Source organism: Pogoniulus pusillus, chromosome 31, assembly GCF_015220805.1.
Source record: "Pogoniulus pusillus isolate bPogPus1 chromosome 31, bPogPus1.pri, whole genome shotgun sequence".
NCBI lineage: Eukaryota > Metazoa > Chordata > Aves > Piciformes > Lybiidae > Pogoniulus > Pogoniulus pusillus.
In genome coordinates, this window is record NC_087294.1 from 4,472,550 (window position 1) to 4,497,767 (window position 25,218).

At 42.0% G+C, this 25,218-nt stretch overlaps 1 protein-coding gene across 3 annotated transcripts in view; it reads left to right on the forward strand.

Annotated features, from left to right (window-relative positions):
- The window catches only part of ZDHHC14 (zinc finger DHHC-type palmitoyltransferase 14), a 121,994-nt gene that overhangs the window by 73,178 nt on the left and 23,598 nt on the right, over window positions 1-25,218 (forward strand). For 2 of the 3 annotated variants that reach the window (XM_064169108.1, XM_064169109.1), the window contains exons 3-5: window positions 608-766; window positions 18,371-18,508; window positions 22,392-22,440. In XM_064169108.1, the coding sequence (XP_064025178.1) occupies window positions 608-766; window positions 18,371-18,508; window positions 22,392-22,440 (346 nt within the window). The remainder of the gene's footprint in view (window positions 1-607; window positions 767-18,370; window positions 18,509-22,391; window positions 22,441-25,218) is intronic. The other variant, XM_064169111.1, reaches the window with a different exon arrangement.

The window sequence follows — 25,218 nt, forward strand, 5'->3', positions numbered from 1 at the left end:
TGTGTGAAAGTAACAGGGAGTTAGATTTGCAAACTTTGCAACAAGAAGAGCTGTGAAATACTGTTCTGAATGTGCTCCATTGTATTACAGCATTAAGAAAGCCTCAAAGTGATGATTGATTTTGTTTCTACCATATGCCAAGCTATAACAGCAGAGTTGCTGGTTGCTTAAGTAAAGGTTTATACCCTGCATTAGGCAGAATTTCTACAGCATTTGTAAAAGATTTTTTTATTTGTAGTAGTAGAATTCTGAAAGCTCAGGAGAATCCTCATGATGCTTTGTCTGGGTTTTACTATCCTTCATCAGTAGTCACTGTTCTGTTTTAATACATTGTCTAGGAACTGTTAGGGACTCAAGAGCCCCTTGATCAAGGGGATCAAAGTAGCTGCCAGCATTTGAGAGTTAGGTTTGGGTGATTGCTTCAATTCAGATTGTTTGGCTGTGGATGCTATTTGTAGTTATTGCTTTGGTACCTTATTTTAGGAATATGAGAAAGGAGAAATTGTTTGTTTATATTAATATAAATATGAAACTTGCTATAGATTGTGATTAAGGACACTTGCATAGCTCATGTGAGAAATCTCATGTGTTGTATCTCCATGTTTAGATATTGCAAATGGCTCCAGTTCAGGAGGATACCGCCCCCCTCCCAGAACAAAAGAAGTGATCATCAATGGACAGACAGTGAAACTAAAATACTGTTTTACTTGCAAGATTTTCCGCCCACCTCGTGCCTCACATTGCAGCCTTTGTGATAACTGCGTAGGTGAGTAAAAAGCAGACATGGCATATGTTCAGTTTAGCTTGTGTGGTGTTATGAGTACTTCTGACACAGGAGAGAAGAGTCAGGATGAGTGACAGGATTACTCAGGAGGTCACTTGTTGTGTTCATTCTTCTTTCCTGCAAACGCTGTTAAATGTCCGGGATTTTAGAGGAGGCAGAAGAGGAGATTTGGTCTAACAGGTAGTTTTTGCTAATCTAAGAACAAAAACTACCTTCTGATGCATACATCTTTCCTAACTGGACAAAGAACATACCATGTTCAAATAGACCTCCATAGTGTGTACGTTAAAACTTTCCAGTGCAGAGAAACAAACTTCTCAGGAGTCTCAGAATCATATCCTCCACCAAGCTCAACTGAGGACAAGGATCTGCTTCTCTAGTTCATTACAGATTAGTTCAAATGTTTAGGCCTTACATTACGTAGGTAATTCTTAAATTTGGACATACTTGAGATAAGAATCCTGACTTGACAATTTCTAGGAAATTACTGGGCAAACATGTTTTCAGAGTAAGTAGATGTCAGGACCCAAGGATCTTTTGTAATGATCTCTGCACATCTCTTTGTTTTGTGACTGTGTTCCTGTTTCACAAAGTGAATAAGGTATGCTTCAACTGAAGAGCAAACAACAACAACAAAACCCCACAACCCATCAAATTGGAGTAGTTTCTAGTTAATTAGATCACCTGTAGAGTTGCATGCAGCTGATTAGCACAATATTGAGCCCGGATCTTACTACATTATTTTCTTGAATGCATAAGATGTCTCCAGCTGAGAAATGCAATTGCAGCATTCAGCAGTGATATTTTTAGATGTAAAGCAGTCATTGGAAGGTTTACAGTTTTGTGTATGCCCTACGTGACTGTTGTCTGAATGCAGAGAGAGAAAAGTTTTGCCTCTTGGTCCTATACAGTGGATTGGTATCTCTGGATGACTTGCTCAGTAACTGAGTTTCTCTAATGTGCTAGATTGTTAAGTATTGTAAAAGCCATTTTGCTTGGCAAATAGAGATGACTGTGAATTGCAGTTGACACATTTGTCAGAAAAATACCCCCATTAAATGGCTAATGTGAGCATTGCAGTGTTGTGGCTCTGCTCAGAAAACCTGGTAGTATGAAAATGCAGTTGTAGAGCAATCTCTGGAGTTTTTTTAAGGGAGTCTGGGATAACCTGGAACCTCTCAAACTGTGACAGGAGTAAGGAAAAGTTAAAAGTTAAAAGCAACTGACTTGACTGAGAGCACATAAATCAGAGCAACTCACACATACCCATCCTGAAGCTTATTTTTCTGCAGTTGATTGTGCAATTGATTATGCAATTTTTGTAACAAGGGGGAAACCTACTGTGTAAAACATACAATTAGTGACAGTAGGGAAAAACTTAAATCTTTGTTTTCTAATCATGTCTATGATGAAGCAACAGATGTGAATGATTATGAGAGTATATAAAAAAATAGTCTGCACAAATGACTCATACAACTGGTAGTTGTGTCCAAGAAGATGAATCTTTTCTGCTTGTAAAGTAGGTGTATGGTCATTGTAATTTCCTCTCACATGGTTTTCAAATGTGAGATTATTTGGTTTAAGATAATTCCATACATTTACTAGAATGAATTTGCTGTGGCTTTTCTCTTCAGTGTTTGTAAAGGGAATTACAATAACCTATAATTTTTTCAGGATCCACTGAGTAGTACTTTTGTTTCCTAGTTAGGTACAGATATTTGTCAGCTAAATATTCAAGTACCTTGAATGCAAAACTTGAAATCTACTAGTGCCTAATTTGCAGAGAAAATTAGTTGCCAGGAAGATTGGATTGTTCACATACTTGTGCAAAACTAGCAGTCAAAAAGTGAACATTTAATTGGAATGTTATGCAGTTTACCTCCACTCTTAAGTTAGGATTGTCTCTGGGATGTTTTTATTTAACTTTAGCTTATGAATAGATCTTACAATACCAATGAGCATTTTTGTGCCACTATCATTTGCTAGTTTCTTACTAAACCAATGCAAAAATATTTGTACTTAGCATGCATATGGATATTGAAGCAGTTTATGGTTGCAGCTCAGGGTCAATATGACTGTATTGACCACATAGCTCCTAAAACCTTTGCTGCACAGTTATAAACTAAGTACAGAGACTGTATTGTACAGGAAGGGAGTCTTTCTTCAAACCAACACTTGCTACTTAGGACATAATAGTACTCTGCATTTATCTAAGGGTGTTTTATGATACCTGGTAAATGAATGCAGTGTGAATGAGAGGTTCTTTCATTCTGTGTTTTCTAAGGAATCCTTAGCAACATTTAAAATATGTCATTACATAAAAGAATTTATTGTTGGTTTTTTTTTCCCTCCTTTGAATTCATCTTAACTTCTTAGCTGTCTAGTGAGCAGATCTGTTACTTGACCTTGTTTCTTACTTTTCCTTCATCTCCAGCTCTTTAAATAAATGGCTACATAGTATAGTTAGATAAAAACATGAAGAAATAGCTTTAAAACCCCCAAGACTCATAGTAATATTTCAAAATCCTTTAGCTTTACCATATTTTCATAGTAGCATCCAGAAAAATCTGGATATTCCTACAAATGTAGTTTGTTGCATTTGTGTAATACCTTCCAAAATTCAACGCTGAATATGTGTTCCCTAGGCCAATATGTTTGGTATATTTCTGACTTACTTTCTTTGTGAAGGCCACTTGAAAGCAAGTCCCTCCAGGACTTTCTGCATGCTCTTGTGTTACTTTATTTTAAAGTCCTGTATAATTTTAATGTATACATAAGAGACAAAGGCTGAGTGGAATAAGCACAGGAGACACAAATTCTGACCTCAGGGTAGTCATTGCTGAGTTCTGACAAGGGGTTTGATTGCTCTGCATGATGCTACTAAGAAGCTAGTGATTTGGCTTACTTCTGAAGTGATTAACTGACTTTTTATTTTTGGTGGTTTCAACATCAACCTTGTAATTTCCTTTTTGTTTGGCCTTAATAGGTAATAATTGTCTTGTTTAATTTGATTTCTATCATAAAAGCTGAAGGAGCAGCTATTTCCGAACTGTTTAAATATAGTACTGAATGACTAACACAAACCAGTGAGTGATGATGAGCAAGCAGTAAATCAACTTAGTCTAATAATCTCAAGGTTTCTGGGCATTCACATGGCACAGTTTTGTTAACCAAGCAAAGGCAAAAATGCAGTACAATGGAAGAAGGGACCCACCATTTTTTTTTTCCCACAGAGGAGTCAAACCTCAATTTTTGGAAATTGGGTGTCACAAGTTAAGTTTGAATCATTTAGCTTCATTTTTCAGAGATCACCAATGAACAGGAAAATGACCATACTAAGACCAGATGACACCAAACTGGGGGCAGATGTGGCTGAGTTGGAGGGCAGAAGGGCTCTGCAGCGGGACCTTGACTGCCTGGACAGATGGGCAGAGTCCAAGGGGATGGCTTCAATAGCTCCAAGTGCAGGGTGCTGCACTTTGGCCACAACAACCCCATGCAGAGATACAGGCTGGGGTCAGAGTGGCTGAGAGCAGCCAGACAGAGAGGGATCTGGGGGTGCTGATTGATACCTGCCTGAACATGAGCCAGCAGTGTGCCCAGGTGTCCAAGAGGGCCAGTGGCATCCTGGCCTGCATCAGGAATGGTGTGGTCAGCAGGAGCAGGAAGGTCATTCTGCCCCTGTACTCTGCACTGGTTAGACCACACCTTGAGTACTGTGTTCAGTTCTGGGCCCCCCAGTTTAGGAGGGACATTGAGATGCTTGAGCGTGTCCAGAGAAGGGCAACGAGGCTGGGGAGAGGCCTCGAGCACAGCCCTACGAGGAGAGGCTGAGGGAGCTGGGATTGGTTAGCCTGGAGAAGAGGAGGCTCAGGGGAGACCTTATTGCTGTCTACAACTACCTGAGGGGAGGTTGTGGCCAGGAGGAGGTTGCTCTCTTCTCTCAGGTGGCCAGCACCAGAACAAAAGGACACAGCCTCAGGCTGCGCCAGAGGAGATTTAGGCTGGAGGTGAGGAGAAAGTTCTTCACTGAGAGAGTCATTGGACACTGGAATGGGCTGCCCGGGGAGGTGGTGGAGTCGCCGTCCCTGGAGCTGTTCAAGGCAAGATTGGACGTGGCACTTGGTGCCATGGTCTGGCCTTGAGCTCTGTGGTAAAGGGTTGGACTTGATGATCTATGAGGTCTCTTCCAGCCCTGATGATACTGTGATACTGTGATACCTCCAGGGATAGTGCCTCCACCACCTCCCTGGGCAGCCCATTCCAATGCCAATCACTCTCTCTGCCAACAACTTCCTCCTAACATATAACATAAAACACACAAACCATGGAAATGTGACACAAACTGAAAATGATTAGTGTGTTCTGCAAGAAGCTCTTCCCTGTAGTCACTCTAGGTAACTTCATAGCTACATCATCTTCAGACTGGAGAACACAAATTACTTCAAAAACAAGCTGAGAGGTGACACTGTAACAGTTTGGGTTTTATAACCCTTACCCTGTGGGTGAGAGTAGTTTTCTCAGTACTTTGTGGTCTGTGCTAGTTTGAAGCTAGCTGGAATGTTTTGGTGAGAACTAGATTACAGGATGTGAAAGGGAAGCAATGGTGATGTCTACTTCACTCATAGGCTTGCTGAGAGCTATGAGAACAAGAAGCCAAACATAGATAAGGCACTTCTTTCTGCTTGGGACCTCTGAGCTGCATTTCTCTCTCTAGCCTCTCTGCTGTCTCTCTGACTAATCCACTTTGCTTCCTAACCCCCTGGCCAAACCTCCATTCTTCCTTGGGACTGGAGTAAGGTTGAGAGGGGTGGGAGGTGGTGAAAAGGCAATTGGGAGCCCCTCCTGGGGACTCAGGTTTCTGGGAGGGCTGTTGTGTTTCTGTATTCCCTTTTCCTTTGTCTATTTCTGTCTATAACTGTATATGCTGTAAATATCTGCTTGTGTATTGTGCTCAGCTGTAACTATAAGCTTCATTCCAATTTCCAGAGCCAGCTGAGTCTAGTCTGGGTGATTTCCAAAGGGGGGGGGGGGAGGGGGGGGGGGCAGAGAACACCCAAACCATCCCATGGTCCTTTAGAATCAGTGTGTATTTACCTGATGCCAGGATTTTGTTGTGCTTTGTTTGAATTCCATTCTGTAGCACTCATCCTTTATTACTGTATTATCTCACACACTCTCATTTCCTTTTCACGACCTTTGCCTATTTATTTCCTTACACTTCATGCAGTAAAATTTTCGTTGTAGTACAGTTTTCACTTCATTTGGGGGCATGGTTTTTCAACTTGTTAAACCTTAACTCTGGATCTCTTAGTGTGACTCTTTAGCTGATGAGGTCAGAGCAAAACTAGAAAGTTGACTGTGTCCTTTTTTGTTTCCCTGTGTATTTTTTCCCACTTTTGCCATGTGAGAAGTTGCTTTGCTTTTTTGTCTGTGCTGTGTTTTAGGACACCAAAGAAACTGCCAAATGGAGTACACACATTACAGAAAATATATATTGTTTCTTTATCACAGAATCTTAGGGCCTAGAGAGGACCTTGAAAAATCATCTAGTCCAACCCCCCTGCCAGAAGAGGATCATCTATAGCAGACCACCAGGAATGGTTGTGCCATCTATATACTAGAAGTGCTTTAGAAATTCAGGGAGAATGGCATATGTGAGAGTTGTTAAGTTCAAGTCAGATCACTGGGAAATATGGAGCAAGTCTTTTAAAAGATAATAGTATCATAGATTACTTCTGAGAAGAGGTCATGGCATATGTGGTGGTCTGCATATAAAGAAAAGGTGGAAATTAGCATAATACCCAGCAGTGTAAATGATGTTGGAAGTCTTAGATGTCAGAGTCATAATTGGAAAAATAAATTACCAGGGGAAAAAAGAGTGTTAGAAACCAAAGAAAACAAAGTATTTAGTGCATTAATTCAAAAGAATGTTAAGGAGTTCAAAGGCAGATACAAGGCAGCAACAGGAGCGTTTGGGTGCTGATGCCTTGTATGGGTGCTTTGCTTGCCCTTGGGACAGATTGGGGATTTTAACTCTCTTCCTCCATAGTCAGGTGTGTGTCTGGCCCTTGTTTGGTTTGCAGTCTGTGGAAAATAGTGTAATGACAAGAATAGGTATGTATCATAGAATCAACCAGGTTGGAAGAGACCTCCAAGGTCATCCAGTCCAGCCTAGCATCCAGCCCTGTCCAGTCAACTAGACCATGGCACCAAGTGCCTCATCCAGTCTCTTCTTGAAGACCTCCAGGGACGGTGCCTCCACCACCTTCCTTTATGGAGAGGTTGTTAAGGAGTGAGGCTCTTTGCTGTCAAAGAAGAGTCATTGTAATCTGTTGCTGCTGCCTTGAAATTGCCACTGTTAATGTAGTCATTAATGCAGCATGCAGTCATGAGAGTGAAATATTTATTGAGTAGCCCTTGTGTCTGTGACTAACATTTTGTTGTAGATGTTCATGAACATTATTAATTAATTTCATTAATAGAAGCCCCATCTTTTCTGAGGTTATATTGCACCACTATGCATTAGCATAGTATCTAGAATGTAGTGTGGAGGAAACCTTAGGCAAGTATTTACTACATGTAAATAGGAGGCTAGAAGGCTCTTTCTGTCTTCCATTTGGTTTTGTTAGGATATTTTGATTTGGGATCACAGTCCAAAAGCACTGAAGTTTAAAAGGATCCATTGTGCATTGTCTGTAACAGATGTTCTAGAATAGCATCAGCATGCCTAGAAATGTAACTTGCAGTTGATCTTCTGTTACTCACCAATTTTTTTTATTCGTTTTTACTCTGATTTTATTCCACAACAGTCACAGCAGAGGCATTATCAGGGGAGTAACTGTTACATAGGTGAATCTTGTGTAAGTTAAATTGCAAGTCCCATCAGTGTTTGCTTTGTTGTTTTTTTTAATATGATCACAGAATCAACCAGGTTGGAAGAGACCTCCAACATCATCCAGTCCAACCTAGCACCCAGCCCTAGCCAGTCAACCAGACCATGGCATTAAGTGCCTCAGCCAGGCTTTTCTTGAACACCTTCAGGGATGGTGATTCCACCACCTCCCTGGGCAGCCCATTCCAATGCCAATCACTCTCTGCCAACAACTTCCTCCTCACATCCAGCCTATACCTCCCCTGGCACAATTTGAGACTGTCCCTCCTTGTTCTGTTGCTGGTTGCCTGGGAGAAGAGACCAACCCCCACCTGGCTACATTGTCCCTTCAGGTAGTTGTAGACAGCACTAAGGTCACCCCTGAGCCTCCTCTTCTCTAGGCTAAACACCCCCAGCTCCCTCAGCCTCTCCTCACAGGGTTTGTGTTCCAGGCCCCTCACCAGCCTTGTTGCCCTTCTCTGGACACGTTCCAGCACCTCAACATCTCTCCTGAATTGGAGAGCCCAGAACTGGACACAGCACTCAAGGTGTGGCCTGACCAATGTTGAGTACAGGGGCAGAATAACCTCCCTTGTCCTACTGGCCACACTGATTAAATAATTTTCCTAGGAGTGATGACTTCAGCGAGTGGAAGTGAACATCTGAGCTAAGGATAGCTTTTATGAATATGCTATGAATATCAGATGCAAGATTTTTTTGTTACTTATGAAAAATTAGCAGACATTCTGAACTGACTGTGAAGAACTTAATGCCATGGCTGTCTTTTCTTTTGTGCATGCATACATGACTCATCAGGCTGATGGGATTGGACTCCTGTATCTTAGAAGAAAAAAAGCCCTTTTTTTTAATGAAAAGAATTTCTTCTATAGACTTTCTAATACTTCATTTCTATTCCTAAACATTTCAAGAGTAACCAAATTCTGAAAGTATCCTTTGTCATACAAAATACCAAGTCATGAAGCCTGAATAGATGTGGTCATATCATGGCATCATAGTCCTACAAAAGGCTGCAATTGTCGTCGTTACAAATATGTGCAGGTGTGTCTGTGTCTCTAAATAGTTGCTCCATTGTGCATCAACTACAATGGACTTTGTAGTCCATGTTGCACTGCTACTGCCAAAAATAGTTGTCAGTAGTGCTAGCCTACTTGGTTGTGTTGTAATGTCTTTTTTTTGGACTGATGCAAGATTTGCTAAACAGGGTTGTCAAGGGTTAGGGCTTTGACAGCCACTAAATGAGTGACAGATGCTCTCTATTAAGCCCTTCCATTTGCAAAGGGGATGAGAAAGGGAATAAGGGAGAGAGGCTTATGAATTGAAAAAGAAAATTAAAACTCCTTTAATGAAAATAATGTCAATAAAATTAAATATATAGAAATACATACAAAGCCAAAATTGAACCCAATCCTTTGATGGCAGTTGGTCACTATCACCACTGAAGCTGTGGCAGAAGTCCCAACAGCATATGGGAACCAGCTTCAGGAAGTCATGAATCAGAATCCAAGGCAGAGCAGAGTACTTCTCATATACTGGCCATCAAAGAACAACCTCACACTCATGATTCCCCCACTTTATACTAGCTATGACATATGGAATGGAATACCTTGTTGGTCAGTTTAGGGTCACCTGTCTTACCTGTTCCTCCCTGCAGATGTGGCCTTTCACTCTGCACCCCCAATGTAGTACACAAGATTTAGCAGTGAGCTTGATCTGCTTGTCAGTCCATGGTACTAACTAGAGTCACAGAATGTCATGGCCTGGAAGGGACCTGAAAAGTTCATCCAGTCCAGCCCCCCTGCCAAAGCAAGATCACACAGGAATGCATCCAGGTGGGTTCTGAATATCTCCAGAGGGAGATTCCACAGTCCTACTGGGCATCCTGTTCCAGTGTTCTGTCACCCTCACAGGGAAGAAATTCCTCCTCATGTTTATATGAAACTTCCTCTGCCTCACCTTCCCCCCATTGTCCCTTGTTCTGTCATCGGGCATCACCCAGCAGAGCCTGGCTCCATCCCCCTGGCACTTTACGTATTTATAGCCGTTGATTAGGTCACCTCTCAGTCTGCTTTTCTCCAAGCTAAAGATCTCCAGTTCCCTCAGGCTCTACTCAAGAGCAATGTTCCATTCCCTTCATCATATTTGTGCCTCTGCACTGGACTTTCTCAAGCAGTTCTAGTTCCTTCTTGAACTGGAGGGCCCAGAACTGAACCCAGTACTCCAGATGCAGCCTCACCAGGTCAGAGTAGAGAGCAGGAAAACCTCTGTTGACTTACAAGCATTGAACGTTGTCAGAAGCAGAAGCAGACAGCTATCAGTGAAAACAGGCCATTAGTTACAGAAAGCTCAGTTACTTAAGAGGCTGAGCTGAAAAGTAAAATCACTGAACAGAATTAGTTCTGGTCTAAGTGAAACCAGGAGAGAGCTGTTGACTGCTCCTAGTCCTGGGATGCGTGTGTGCATGTGTTAAAGGTGCTGACAGTTGGTGAATGCCTTAGGTTTGTGTCTTTAGGCTTTACACTTTACTTGAATGGCATGGAACAATTACCAAGTGGTTTCTAACTCCTGTTCATTGGAATCTCTTAATAATGTGACCTAGATATTTCTGCAACTTTTTTTTTTTCAGACTTGCTTTCACATTCAGCATTAGAAAATGTATGTTGGCATGCAGTGATCCAGTTGAGCAAAGTTAAAAGGAAGCATCTCATAAATAATAATGTTTCTGAGAGCACAGTGCAAACAGATGCAAGGAAGCTGAAGGACTAAACTGGCCTACAAATGTTCCATGTTAAAATGCTTCTTTAGTTCCTCATAAATTATAAAGCTTCAATTAAGTCTTTTGAAAGAGGAAGTAAAGCACTGGGGTCATTTCATACATGATTGCCTGGAGTGCAGTGATTAGTGATTAAAAAATGGAAGCTGAACATTCAAAGATTTAAGAGCCTTCCTGCTGTGATGTGAAAAAGTAGAAATTTGATGGTTCTGAGCAGCAAGATGTGTGCTTTGGTGGTGTGTCTTCTGAAGGAAATACTCTCCATCTGTAAGACCATTGCTTAAGAACATGGGAATTGCTTTCAGTTTTGTTTTTATCTGAGCTATCCAGCATCTAATGTTTCTTAAGCAAGCTTTTAAATGTAAATGTTTCAGAGAAGGTTAAACCCAAGAAATGTGTGAAGTATGATGTAGCTTGTATGTTCTTCTGCCATCCAGTTAGCAGATAATATTGTTAGGTGAGTGTTAATGAGAACAGTGAGTCATGCTGACAGTGTGCTGCTTCCAAAGAGGCAGTATCTGAGCTTCATCCTGTGCTCTTGGTTTTTTTCCTCTGCTTGTGTGATTCTTTCCTTTGTGCCTGTTCACACAGTCCTTAGTAACACACAGCACTGATAAGTCAGTTTTTCTCACTAAGCAATTAACAAAATAATTGCATTTTTTCTTTTCTGCCAGTTCAGGGAACTGACCTAACTCAGCAGTGACTTAGACAATGAAAGAAGGAAGTGGGATAAGTGACAGGAAAGGCAGCATGTGGTCATCTCTTCACTGCTACTAAGTTTTGGACTTTTGCAGTTATTTTGTGAAGCTTCACCCTTTGCATCTGCTCAGAAGTTATACACATTTAAACTTGCTGATGACTTGGGAAAGACTAGTAAAATAAAGTCAGTGTTTGAGGGTTGCTGACAACTCTTGAGGTGTCTTTGGTTTTTACAGCAGCATTTTGAGTCTCCATTTACTGATCTTTTTGTTGATATTTCACTTTATAAAGTGTTCACACATATTCTCTGCATTTTTTCTTGTTGGCCTCAGCTTTTGTTCTTGGACTCCAAAAAATTAATCAGAACTAGATTTGTGCTGCAGTTCTGATAAGTGTTAACTGGTGACAAAGATGGCATTGCAACTAATTAACACTTGGCTGCTTCTGAAAGGATCATTTCATCCCTTCTCCTGTAGTGTGCTTTCACTACTTCACTTAGGTCAGCTTTGGTGTTTGTCTGATATTGTGGTGAGCTATTCTGGAGAGTTAGGTAATGGAAAATTAACCATAGTTTTAAGTTTAGCTGTCGACCAGCTCCCCACAGGGTGAAATGAACAGCAGGATTAGCCAAAGCATGAAGAGCCACAAACACACAGGCAAGAGACTGTTCACAGCACTGCCAAGCCAGGAGAAGCTGGGCCATCTGCTGGAACAGTAGTTATCGACTGGGTGGATCCTGAAGGCAAATACTGTGCTGCTTTTGCTTAGAATTGAGTGCAGCAGGATGATCTATCACAACATCTGTGGGATGGTTCTGCAGACAAACTTCAGCCTATGTAGTTTTCTTTGTCCCACATTAAGACTTCTGATGTACTTTTTATTAGCAATAGTTTACATTCTCTTAATTTGCCTCTAACGTTTTTATATTAACCTTCTTAAAAGCATATGATCAAATGCAGCAGCACATTAACTCTACCTTATATATTTAAACCAGAATTGCAGTCATTACCTCTCAACAGTCTGTTATTTTTTCATAATAATCAAGGGATCTGTTGGAGGGTAGGAGAGCCCTGCAGAGGGATCTTGACAGGCTGGATGGGTGGGCAGTGGCCAAGAGGATGACATTTAACAAGGCCAAGTGCAGGATTCTGCACTTTAGCCACAACAACCCCATGCAGAGATACAGGCTGGGGTCGGAGTGTCTGGAGAGCAGCCAAACAGAGAGGGATCTGGGGGTGCTGATTGATAGTAGGCTGAAGATGAGCCAGCAGTGTGCCCAGGTGGCCAAGAGAGCCAGTGGCATCCTGGCCTGCATCAGGAATGGTGTGGCCAGCAGGAGCAGGGAGGTCATTCTGCCCCTGTACTCTGCACTGGTTAGACCACACCTTGAGTCCTGTGTTCAGTTCTGGGCCCCCCAGTTTAGGAGAGACATTGAGATGCTTGAGCGTGTCCAGAGAAGGGCGATGAGGCTGGGGAGAGGCCTTGAGCACAGCCCTACGAGGAGAGGCTGAGGGAGCTGGGATTGGTTAGCCTGGAGAAGAGGAGGCTCAGGGGAGACCTTATTGCTGTCTACAACTACCTGAGGGGTGGTTGTGGCCAGGAGGAGGTTGCTCTCTTCTCTCAGGTGGCCAGCACCAGAACAAGAGGACAGGGGAAAGGGTTGGACTTGATGATCTGTGAGGTCTCTTCCAACCTTGGTGATACTGTGAAATTCACACTTGCTCTGCATTTTAAGCTTATGAGGGCCAGAATGCCCCAGATTTTCTCACCATCAGAAGTTCTTCGTTTCTCAGTGAAGGTAAATCAGGGAGGTTGGACTAAATGATCCTTCGAGATCTCTTCCAAACCCTAACATTCTGTGATTCTGTAATTAGATCTTTCTTTTACCATTCATTAGTTGCTCAGTTTGCAGGCATCTGGAGTGCCAAAGATGAACCTTTAAGATACTGTGTTTTTTCCTTAACACTCAATAAGCCATGGTATTTTCTAAGGAGGAATAAGCAACTCTAGATTTGAGAGACTTTTCATTTTCTAACAGTGTTAAAAGTTTCTGCGTGGTATAAATCTGTTACTTGGCTGTGGTTTTTTTCATATGCAGCCTTTCCTGCCCATTTCTGTCTTACAAATATCTTATGTAGGTACTTATCTTCACAATGATTAATGAAAGTGAGGTATTCAGCAAAACATTTCAGTTTACCAATAAACTTTGAAGACAACGATTGGAATGCCAAATAGGTTAAAAATGCTGTCAGTCTTTAGGAAGAATTATATATCTGTACATGGATGTCTGTTTATGGGTAAGAGGGTGTGTGTATATTTATCTGAATCTATCAAATAGATGTCTGCATATATTTAAATACAGTTTCATGGCTAAAAACTGGCTTTATAATTTGATTTCTGCTGTGTCAACATAGAGGAGAACGAATGTATGTACGTATTAGTCTCCCAAAAACATGTCATGATTTGTTTATTTTTTTTACTTAAGCAACAGGGTACAAGAGTACTCTAAGAATATGCTATTTTAAAGGCCCTGTAAGTGTATTTTTCATTGTGTTATTTGCTTATATGTTGTATTAAGCACCCATCAACTAAAGTGTTTACTGGAATGTAAGGACTCCTTCAGAAGCACAAATAAGTACTCTTCAAATGCAGTGTCATCTTACTTTGGGAATGCAACTGTATTACTCTGAACAAAGGTAGTATTGCTTACTCTTAGATACCAGAGAGTTTAGTTCTTTGTATTCTTAGCAGCACTCGTTAAATCAATGTATTTCTGAAGCTTTATTTTAAGAAAGTTCAGTAACTTCACCTAGAAGAGTCCCACTGGAATGTGAAACAGATTTATGGCAGAGACATGTAGTTGGAGCAGCTGTCATGCAAAATGCACTAGTTTGAAGTTAGCTAGAATGTTTTGGTGAGGAGGATTAGATTACAGGCTATGAAAGAGAAATAAGGGTGATGTCTACTTCACTCATAGGCTTGCTGAGATGTATAAGAACAAGAGTCCAAACATAGATAAGGGAGTCGCTCTTTGCCTGAGCTCTGAGCTCCACTTTTCTCTCTAACCTCACCCTCCATCTCCCTGATTAATCTACCTGCTTCCTAACCCCACCCAAGCCAACCTCCATTCTTGCTTGGGGCACAAGGCAACATCTGGGGTAAGGTAGAGGGGTGGGAGAAGGTGGAAGGGCGGTTGGGAGCCCCTCCTGGGGACTCAGGTTTCTGGGAGGGCTGTTGTGTTTCTGTATTCCCTTTTCCCTTGTCTATTTCTGTCTATCACTGTATATACTGTAAATATCTGCTTGTATATTGTGCTAGTTGTAACTATAAGCTTCATTAAATTTCCAGAGCCAGCTGAGTCTAGTCTGGGTGATTTCCAAAGTGGGGGAGGGAAGGGGCAGGTGGGTAACACCCAAACCATCACACAAAACCATTTTTAAACGTCTGTTCAATTCAGAAATCTGTTGTGCATGTTGCTTTTGCTTTTTTTAAAGAATGCAGTTCTTCAACCTAGATAGCCAGAGCTAAAATAAACTTAAACTGGTGTGCTTGGACAGCTGTGCCTTTTAAACATAGGGTTTAAGGACTTACATTTATAGTTTGCATTTCTTGTGGAATTGCAGATAGTTTGACATCGTATGTAAGTGGAGGCAAAAGAGTCACAGAAAAAAAAACAGAATTTGGACAAGGATCAGAGAGTAAGAGAGCATGAGAGCATCAGACTCATGATCTCAGATTTGATTCCAAAAGTTGAAATTCTGACAGTGTACTCTTTCTGAAGGAACATGAGGAAACGCCAGCTTGCTTCCTGACGATACCTCTGTTCCTATTGCTCATCAAACTGGGATGGAGAGGGGTGGTCTAGACCACCTGAGGAGAAGCAGAGGAAATTGTTCCCTCTGCTGCATTCCAGCATTGAGGCATTTCCCCCCCATGTTTGGAACACTCACTCAGCCTGGCCTTTCCTATTTCATGAGTGAGTTAATTTCACAGGGAGAGAATGCTTTTGATTTAGTAAACATGAGAGGCCATAGTGCCAAGGGTATGTAGGGAAAATAGTATCACAGTATCATCAGGGTTGGAAGAGACCTCACAGATCATCAAGTCCAACCCTTTACCACAGAGCTCAAGGCTAGACCATGGCACCAAGTGCCACGTCCAATCCTGCCTTCAACAGCTCCAGGGACGGCGACTCCACCACCTCCCCGGGCAGCCCATTCCAGTGTCCAATGACTCTCTCAGGGAAGAACTTTCTCCTCACCTCCAGCCTAAATTTCCCCTGGCACAGCCTGAGGCTGTGTCCTCTCGTTCTGGTGCTGGCCACCTGAGAGAAGAGAGCAACCTCCTCCTGGCCACAACCACCCCTCAGGTAGTTGTAGACAGCAATAAGGTCTGCCCTGAGCCTCCTCTTCTCCAGGCTAACCAATCCCAGCTCCCTCAGCCTCTCCTCGTAGGGCTGTGCTCAAGGCCTCTCCCCAGCCTTGTCGCCCTTCTCTGGACACACTCAAGCATCTCAATGTCCCTCCTAAACCAGGGGGAGGGGGGCAGAACTGAACACAGCACTCGAGGTGAGGTCTAACCAGTGCAGAGTACAAGGGCAGAATGACCTCCCTGCTCCTGCTGACCACACCATTCCTGATGCAGGCCAGGATGCCACTGGCTCTCTTGGCCACCTGGGCACACTGCTGGCTCATGTTCAGGCAGGTATCAATCAGCACCCCCAGATCCCTCTCTGTCTGGCTGCTCTCCAGCCACTCCGACCCCAGCCTGTATCTCTGCATGGGGTTGCTGTGGCCAAAGTGCAGCACCCTGCACTTGGAGCTATTGAATGCCAGCTAGTTAATGGCTGCTTATGATTGATTACAGCCCTTTGTCTTATATCACTCATAAACATAATCAAAGGACTGAATGTGATTAAAAATAGTGAATGACTGCTTATGATTGATTACTAGTATCTGATCATTAGCAAAATACATGTGCTCGTTAGTGAAATAGGCATTATTATTAATGAAAGATGTAGTTTATATGAAATATAATCACTGGTGAGGATGAAATGTTGCAGGAATGTATTCAACTTTCCTTGTTCAGAGGCAGACCATCAAGGCCATGCAGTGAGATGTCCAGCCTTATGACATAATGTGTAGTCAAAGGCAAATAGATAAAGACAATCCTCTTGGTTTCTCCCTGAGCCAGGCTGTGGGGGAATCCAAGAGGGAGATGAAATCAGATCTGTCTGCATTTCAAGTCAGGTAAACTTGTTTATTCAGCAATATAAAAAGCTGGAGCCTCTTGCAGCAACTTTAGAGACCTCACATACGAGTGGGCACACTGTGTAGGCCCTTCTAGTTGCTGGGAAAGGATTCTCCAAATCCTTGCTGTAAGCAGGGCTCACCAGCCACTGCAGGCCTGGGTGATGGTAAAGCATCACAGTATCACCAAGGTTGGAAGAGACCTCATAGATCATCAAGTCCAACCCTTTACCACAGAGCTCAAGGCTAGACCATGGCACCAAGTGCCATGTCCAATCCTGCCTTGAACAGCTCCGGGGATGGTGACTCCACCACCTCCCCGGGCAATCAGTGATGCATCCTTCCTAATCACTGGAGTTAGCCTCACATGCTAACAGTTTGGTGCCTTACCTTGGTGTGTTTTATCCTAGATCTGTTATTATTTTGCTTGCTCTTCTTGTGCTTTATACACAAGTAAAAGACAAGTTTGTGTCCCTTGTGCTGATCCTGTAAATCAGCAATACATAAACTGGTGTCATGGACAGCATTCAAAGTTAACATTTATTGTTTGAAGGTTGGCATTAGTGACTAGCAGAGGCAGATCTCTTGATGTAGTCAGAAGATCCCAAGTGAGATTTGTTTTTTCTGCTTTACATGGAATCCTGCCATTCAGCAATACAGGGTGACAGAGCAGTCAGGTGACAGCTACCAGTTTGTATGGTTTACAGAGAATTCCTGCAAGATGGAATAGTTTGCTTAGAAAACCTCACAGAACAACCAACCCCCAAACCATAAGTAGTAGAAGCAAAGACTGTCTGAATTTTAACATTTGAAAAATGGTTGTGAATGATTTTCCTATTTTTAGTGGTTTAGTACCACTGCGCCAACCGCGAGAGTGCTCTGAAATGGAGACTGTGTGGAGTGATGCACTAAAAGGAAGTGGGAGGGTATAAATATTTTATATACCATAATGGATGGATGAGATGATAGTAGACATAAGTCAGAGGTGTGATCATAACAGATATAAATAAAACAACATCAAATCCTCCAGTTTTTGGTAGAAGAGTGACTGGAAGAAAAAAGCCCCTTTTGCAAATCTGAGATACAGTTGAGTTGGTACCACTTGTTGTGACAGTGGAAAAATAGGACCTCATTGGTCTGGCTTCACAATTTATCATAGTATCACAGTATTATCAGGATTGGAAGAGACCTCACAGATCAACAAGTCCAACCCTTTAGCACAGAGCTCAAGGCCAGACCATGGCACCAAGTGCCACGTCCAATCCTGCCTTGAACAGCTCCAGGGATGGCGACTCCACCACCTCCCCAGGCAGTGTCCAATGACTCTCTCAGTGAAGAACTTTCTCCTCACCTCCAGCCTAAATCTCCCCTGGCACAGCCTGAGGCTGTGTCCTCTTGTTCTGGTGCTGGCCACCTGAGAGAAGAGAGCAACCTCCTCCTGGCCACAACCTCCCCTCAGGTAGTTGTAGACAGCAATAAGGTCTGCCCTGAGCCTCCTCTTCTCCAGGCTAACCAATCCCAGCTCCCTCAGCCTCTCCTCGTAGGGCTGTGCTCAAGGCCTCTCCCCAGCCTCGTCGCCCTTCTCTGGACACGCTCAAGCATCTCAATGTCCCTCCTAAACTGGGGGGCCCAGAACTGAACACAGCACTCAAGGTGTGGTCTAACCAGTGCTGAGTACAGGGGCAGAATGACCTCCCTGCTCCTGCTGAGAATAGTAATGCTCTTAGTCTAACAGGAGCTCACCTCAGCCATGCTTTGGTTTCTCTAGAAGCTGTAAGGTTTCATTAAAATATTCTTTATTTTTCTTTCCTTTTTTTTTTCCATTCTAAGTAAGAGTTTATCTGTGGCTAAATTGCAAATGCCAATTAAATCCTGAGTTTGAATACAGAGTTCAGGTAGGGTTTTTTTCCCAAGTGAACAGCATCTTATTAATTGGTTTCCATTTTTTTGTTTTCTTCTACCTCTCATTTCAGAACGGTTTGATCACCACTGTCCCTGGGTAGGCAACTGTGTGGGGAAAAGAAACTACAGATTTTTTTATATGTTTATTTTATCTCTGTCCTTTCTGACAGTCTTTATATTTGCATTCGTTATCACCCACGTCATCCTTCGTAAGTATGCTGGTGAAATCAGATTACGTATGTAGCCATTTGCTTGAGTTTTTTACTTTTAAGTTAATCTTTTGATCATTCAGGATTTATTTATTTATTTGTTTGCCCTTTTCTCTTGAAGCTTCACAATTCCCAGTGGGTGCCTTTCTGGCCTAGAGTAGACCCAGGTTCTGGTATTCATTGCTCTAGCGTTGGCTTTATCTTAACACATTGTTCACTTCTCTTAATTATCCATAAAAGGAGAAAAAAAATCCCTTGGAAAAGCAGCACATGTCTAAGTATACAGGAAGTATAACTTTCCCAAAGAACTTGTGTGTGCCTTTTTTTTGATTGTGAGCATGGAGTCATTTGCCATCCAAACTAGCAGGTAAATGACTAGGAAAAAGATTGGAGCTGTTCTACTTTCTTTATTGCTTGCTGTTTAGTTTCACTTCTTTTCTACCTCTTTTTAACATGTTACTTTCATTTGCATAGACATTCTAGAAGTAACACAATTCATAAAAGGGTCAATTGGACAAGACATAGAAAGATGGGATATTCATGAGTTTGATTTGTGTTCTGGATTGAGTTTGAGGACTCTTCTGAGGGTTTTTTCACGTACAATTTGTTATCTCCTATATGATGATGATGTTCTAACTTACCATGATAGGTTACATTCTTTGTCTTCAAAGACTTTTTATATGTTGTTGTGGTGTTTTTTTTAACTCACCATCACTAGGAAGCTTAAGAGTGTTCTTTTCACTAATTATAATAGGATATTGCCTTGAAGAGTCTTTAATAATTTTGTACTTATTTGTGTTCTATATTACAATAGAAACTGAATACAAGTAACAATTGAAGTTTGTGACTCATTTATAAAGCTGACTTGGCAATGGCAATTTTTAGAGAATATTTTCTTGAAACATGTGAAAGTTTGTGCTCAGTTTCCTAAGCTGCTTACACTGTCTAGAGAAAATTTGTATTTCGAAAACAGAGCTCCTCCTCCTGTTTGTGTTTCGCAAAAGGGTAGGAGCTCTGAGCAGCTCTCCTACAACACAAAAATCTAGCACGTAGGCTAGAACTAGAAGCACCTAATTTTGAGAGTGTCTGCATCAAGATGTTGTGCTCTCTGCCAGATACAGCATTTCTAATACCAGTTGAAAGAGCAGAGATAAGAGGTACATATTATTTTAAGAGGGGAAAAGTAACTATTGGGAAGAGACCAGTTTCCATTGATACTTATATCCTTGAAGTTCATTTGGTCATAGATACCTTTTATGTGTAAGGAGAAGAAAGTGTGGGTTTGGTTTTTTTTCCTGGTACCTTACTTTGCTGGAATTCAGTACTTGAAAATATTACCAGTCTGACAATACAAAGCTACTCCTGCCTTTATTTTACAAAGGCTACAGTACTATTTTTTCCCATTAATTTTCTGCATATGAATTACCAATTTTATGCCAATGTTCCATGTTCTCTGTCAAGTAGATTTATCCAATGGATTTTAGCTTTACAGTGTTCATACCTAATTCTAAATATGAATTAGAAAAAGAGCAGAGAAATTCATTGTGCCTTTGTGTAGTTGAGAAACACTTTAGCATTGTATGAATGTTACAGATAACATACAGTAAATGTTCAATTCTGAATTGCTTAAGTATATCATCTGTAAAATAATCTTGACATGGAGGTTTATCTACCTTGGATGAGACAGGAAAGAGCTCCTTAGTTTTAAAAATGGGTTGGTCCTCAAAGGCAATGGGAGCAGGTATGAATTGTGATTCATTCCCTGATGTTTATTTGCTGCATTTGAGCTTCAAGCCCAGCTTTAAAGTTTATCTACTATAAATATGACTACAATGTACTTGGCTGTATCCAAAAAAAGCTCTTTACAAAGAAGGTTTTCTTGAAGTGTTGATCAGTCTCCTTGTGCCTACCGTGCTTCCAGGTGTCCTCAGTTCTACCTTTCTAATACTTACCACAACCATTTTCGTTCTGTTTTGCAGCCCTGCAGTCCTTCAGGTGGTGCTAGCCAGTAAATAGGGAACCGGGAATCCTAATCTGAGCTACTGCATTGGGCGTAGACTGCTTTGTGTTAGTGAGTTTGAATATAGTCTGGTTTTAGAACCAAGACTGATTTTCCTGAAGTGTTTCAAATCATCTATATGTCCAGGCAAAAGTCTTGATTCTAGACAAGTCCTGGTGACTCAGTCAAATTCTGTTGCTAGTTTTTATGAAGACAATCCTCACAAGATTACCTTCAGCAACACTTTATTATAGGTATATTTGTAGGAACTTATAGGCACTGATGTGAAGGTAAGGGGGATGGAAATCCTTTTGGTTCATCCTGGTAGGGAAGTTTCTTCTATGACTTTATATATAGGAAACCTCTTTGGGCTTTTTTTTTAATGCCTCTTAATTTACACCATTATATATATATATATATAATTTTTAAAATATACCTTGCAAAGTGGCATTTTTTTGGTGAGCCTAAGTGGTAAGGAGATGTGAGATACTTCTTAAGATTTTTTTGTTTGTCTTCTGTGACTTTCTGAAGCATTCATTGGAAATTTCTTCTTTCCAGGATTAAGCATATGTGCACAGAATATTACTAAAGAAAATGTAATGAATTTGTTAGTCAGAGGCTTTAGAGACACTGAGACTTTCTTCTGTCTCCCCAGGCTTAACAAATTTTCAAGAGTAGTTTCTCTCTTCACAATTACTCAGCTTTGTTTGGGGCATCAATATATCAGCTGTTTGTTGCAGTGAGGAATCTTCCTTTTCTGTGCACTTGGAACTGCTTGGAAGATTGTGACCAGCAGGAGGGAATAGCGATCACACCTACCTGCTGCCATTGCCATTGAGGATCCTAAAAATAGATGGTAGGGGAGGTTCATTGGTCTTGTGCCTTAAGGCTAAAAATTAGTGTTGGGAGTTTGAAAAGGCTCAGAAATAGAAGGTAAGTAGCTTTTTCTTTTAAATGGCAAGCAGTAAAATTGGCCATACAGGATTAGAGAATATGTATGTGTATACACACACATAGGAATTTTTTTTCCTGTTTTAAAGACAAGATTTCTCTGTCTTCATAAAATTCTTCAAATGAGTTTAGCTAAGGGGGAAATCTTTGGTGTGGGAAAGACTTTCAGTCTGATGCATTTAAAGCATTTAAATTATACAGTAAAATGCTATGTGCCTATAGCTATGTGACATTGAGCCAATTTCTACAAATTAATTCACTCACTGTAATCAGCAAATTGTCAAATTACCCTTTTTGAGTAGTATCTCATGGTTGTGGAAACCATATGGATGCTTCTGCATTTCAAATTCATTGGATCATACTGCTCTTGGTCTCTTCACAGCTGGTAGATAATTCTGTCACGTGCCTAGAGGCAACAGGAGCCTTAGAGAAACCATTTGTGCAGGTGCAGTAGGACCTGGATTATATTCTGGAGAAATTTGGCTGCTTCCAAAACAGGAGAGAAAGTTGAGAGATCTGAATTTATAGAATATATTTTTTAAGTGAAAAGATGACTTTGAAAAGTGCAATTTCAACATGAAAAAGCAGTTTATAATATTTTTGTTGTTTCCATGTTATATCTGAAAAGAACAGGGTTAATCAAAAACCTTGTTTATGGGAAAGTTTGTGCACATCAGTTTGACATGACTGAGAAAGTCCTGCAGGTCATAGGGCTCATAACTTACTCCAGTTTTTTTCTGCTTTTGCTGCTGCTTGACAACATCAGGTTAACATTCTTAGTATTATCTATTATTAACAACTGCAGATTAATATTAGTCAATGCATTTTATGATTACTTTATTGTTACCAAATAGTAATTTTGTCAACTACAGTGAAAGCAGCTTGTGGTCCAGTTTCTTACTCACCTGGTAATTTTGGATTCTGTTTCTACAGGTTCTCAACAAACAGGGTTCCTCAATGCCCTGAAGGACAGTCCTGCAAGATATCCTTTCACTGAAACAAATTGCAGATCTTGTTGCAAAATAATATCTGAGATGTGGTTTTGCTTGTTTTCTTGCTGTTACTGGAACTGTGTGTTTGGGACTTCAGCACTTTATTTCTTGCACAGTAAAGGATTTCTTGTCATGTGTTGGAAGCAGAAAAGAGAGTTTAGCCTGAACTGGTTTTTGCTCTTCATTGATTGCAAAGTAGTACTCTTGACAAAGATCTGTGTTTTCCTTGCATAGTGGAAATAGTATTTGTGATGGAATTCATAAGTATATCTCACACTATACCCATGCTGTGCTTTCACTTAAAATACTCAATAATTCTTCTGCTTTTGCAACAGAAAGTACCCCAAAATGGATGATTCTCATCAGGATAGAAAAAGCAGATACTGGAAAAACTCAAAGTGTTTGCTGTCTCTGAGTTCAATTCCTGACAGAATACTGACCTTGATTTACTACTTTGAAAGAGCAGTTTTCAAGTATCAACTTCTGTAAAGTTACCTAGAAGTACATACACGCGTGCACAGAGACTGGAGTTCGTCCTGCAGAGTGGGGAATCATGTTACTGTCTTTCACTGTGTAAATGGAACTTACAGTGACAGCACCTGGGGTAATGTTTTTTAACTATGAGGAGGTAGATTTAGATGGACTTCAACAAAGTTCTTACAGGATCACAGGATGTTACGGTTTGGAACGGACCCAAGGAGGTCATCGAGTCCAACCCCACTGCCAGAGCAGGACCACGTAATCTAGCACACAGAGGAATGCATCCAGACAGGCCTTGAAAGCCTCTAGAGAAGGAGACTCCACAACCTCCCTGGGGAGCCTGTTCCTATGCTCTGTGACTCTCACAGTAATGAAGTTCCCCCTTATGTTGAGGTGGAGCCTCTTGTGCTGCAACTTGCACCTACTGCACCCTGTCCTATCACAGGGAGCAACTGAGAAGAGCCTGTCCCCTGACTCCTGACAAGCCCTCAGGTGTTTATAAACATTTATTAAATCCCCTCTCAGGCTTCTCTTGTCCAGACTAAAAAGTCCCAGGTCACTCAGCCTCTTCCCATAAGGCATGGCCTCCAGTACCCTAGTCATCCTTGTAGCCCTCCACCGGACCCCCTCCAGCAGATCCCCATCCCTCTTCAACTGGGGAGCCCAAAACTGAACACAGTATTCAAGATGAGGTCTCACTGGAGCAGAGTAGAGGGGAAGGAGAACCTCCCTTGATCTGCTGGACACACTCCTAATACACCCCAGGATCCCATTGGCCTACTTGGCCACAAGAGCACATTGCTGTGCCATGAGTAACTTGTTACCCACCCACTAGGACCCCCAGGGCCTTCTCCACAGGGCTGCTTTCCAGCAGATCACCTCCTAGCCTGTACTGGTGCAGTTTACTGTTCCTCCCCAGATGCACGACTCTGCACTTGTCCTTGTTGAACCTCATCTGGTTCCTCTGTGCCCAGCTCTCAGTCTGCCCAGGTCTCTCTGGATGGCCACACAGCCTTCAGCTGTATCATCCAAGCCTCCCAGCTTGGTGTCATCAGCAAACTTGCTCTGTGTCTTCATCAATGTCATTGATGATGTTGAACAGGACTGGCCCCAGCACTGATCCCTGGGGGGCTCCACTGGTCACAGCTCTCCAGCTGGACCTGGCATCAGTGATCACCACTCTTTGAACTCTATCTTGTAACCAGTTCCTAACCCACCTCACTGTCTGTTCTTCCATCCTATACTTCCTGAGCTTGCTTACTAGAATATCATGGGAGACAGTGTCAAAGGCCTTGCTAGGGTCAGAGTAGACTACATCCCGTGGTCTCCATTCAGTTATGGCATCATAGAATGCTCTCAGGTTAGTCAAGCATGACTTCCTCTTGGTAAATCCATGCTGACTACTCCTGATAACCTTCTTCTCTTCCAAGTGCCTTGAGATGCCCTCCAACAGGAGCTGCTCCATCATCTTTCCAAGGATGGAGGTGAGGCTGACTGGTCTGTAGTTCCCTGGAACCTCTCTCTTGCCCTTTTTTGAAGACTGGAGTGACATTGGCTCTCCTCCAGCCCTCAGGCACCTCTCCTGTCTGCCACCATTTGGCAAAGATGATGGAGAGTGGCAGAGCAATAACATCAGCCAGTTCTCTCAGCACCTTTGCCTGCATCTCATCAGGGCTCATGGACTTGTGATTGTTCAGTTTGCACAATTGATCTCTAACCCAGTCTGCACTGACTAGTGAGGAGCATTCCCTCCTCCAGGCTTCCTCTCCTGGAGTATGTAGGGGAGTTCAGCCTTGGGTGTAAAGACTGAAGTAAAGAAGGCATTCAGCACCTCTGCCTTCTCTGCACCCTCAGTTATCAAGGCTGCCTCCTCGTTCAGCACTGCGCCCACACCTTCCCTGTTATTCCTTTTTCTACTGATGGCTTTGAAGAAGCCTTTCTTGTTCTCTTTTACTTCCTTTGCCAGTTTCAGTTCCAAGATGGTTTTGGCCTTCCTTGTTGCCTTCCTACATGCCCTGACAACTTTTCTGTAGTTCTCCCAAGTGACCAATCCCTTCTTCCATGAATTGTAAGTTTCTTTCTTCCCTGAGATTTCCTTCAGGAGCTCTTGCTCAGCCATGCAGGTCTCCTGGCATGTCTACCTGGTTTTTTACTCAGGGGGGCACACCTAGCTTGGGCTTGGAGGAAGTGGTCTTTAAAAATTAGCCAATTTTCTTGGGCTCCTTTCCCCTCCAGAGCCTTAGCCCATGGGATTGCTGCAAGCATGTCTCTGGAGGGCACAAAGTCAG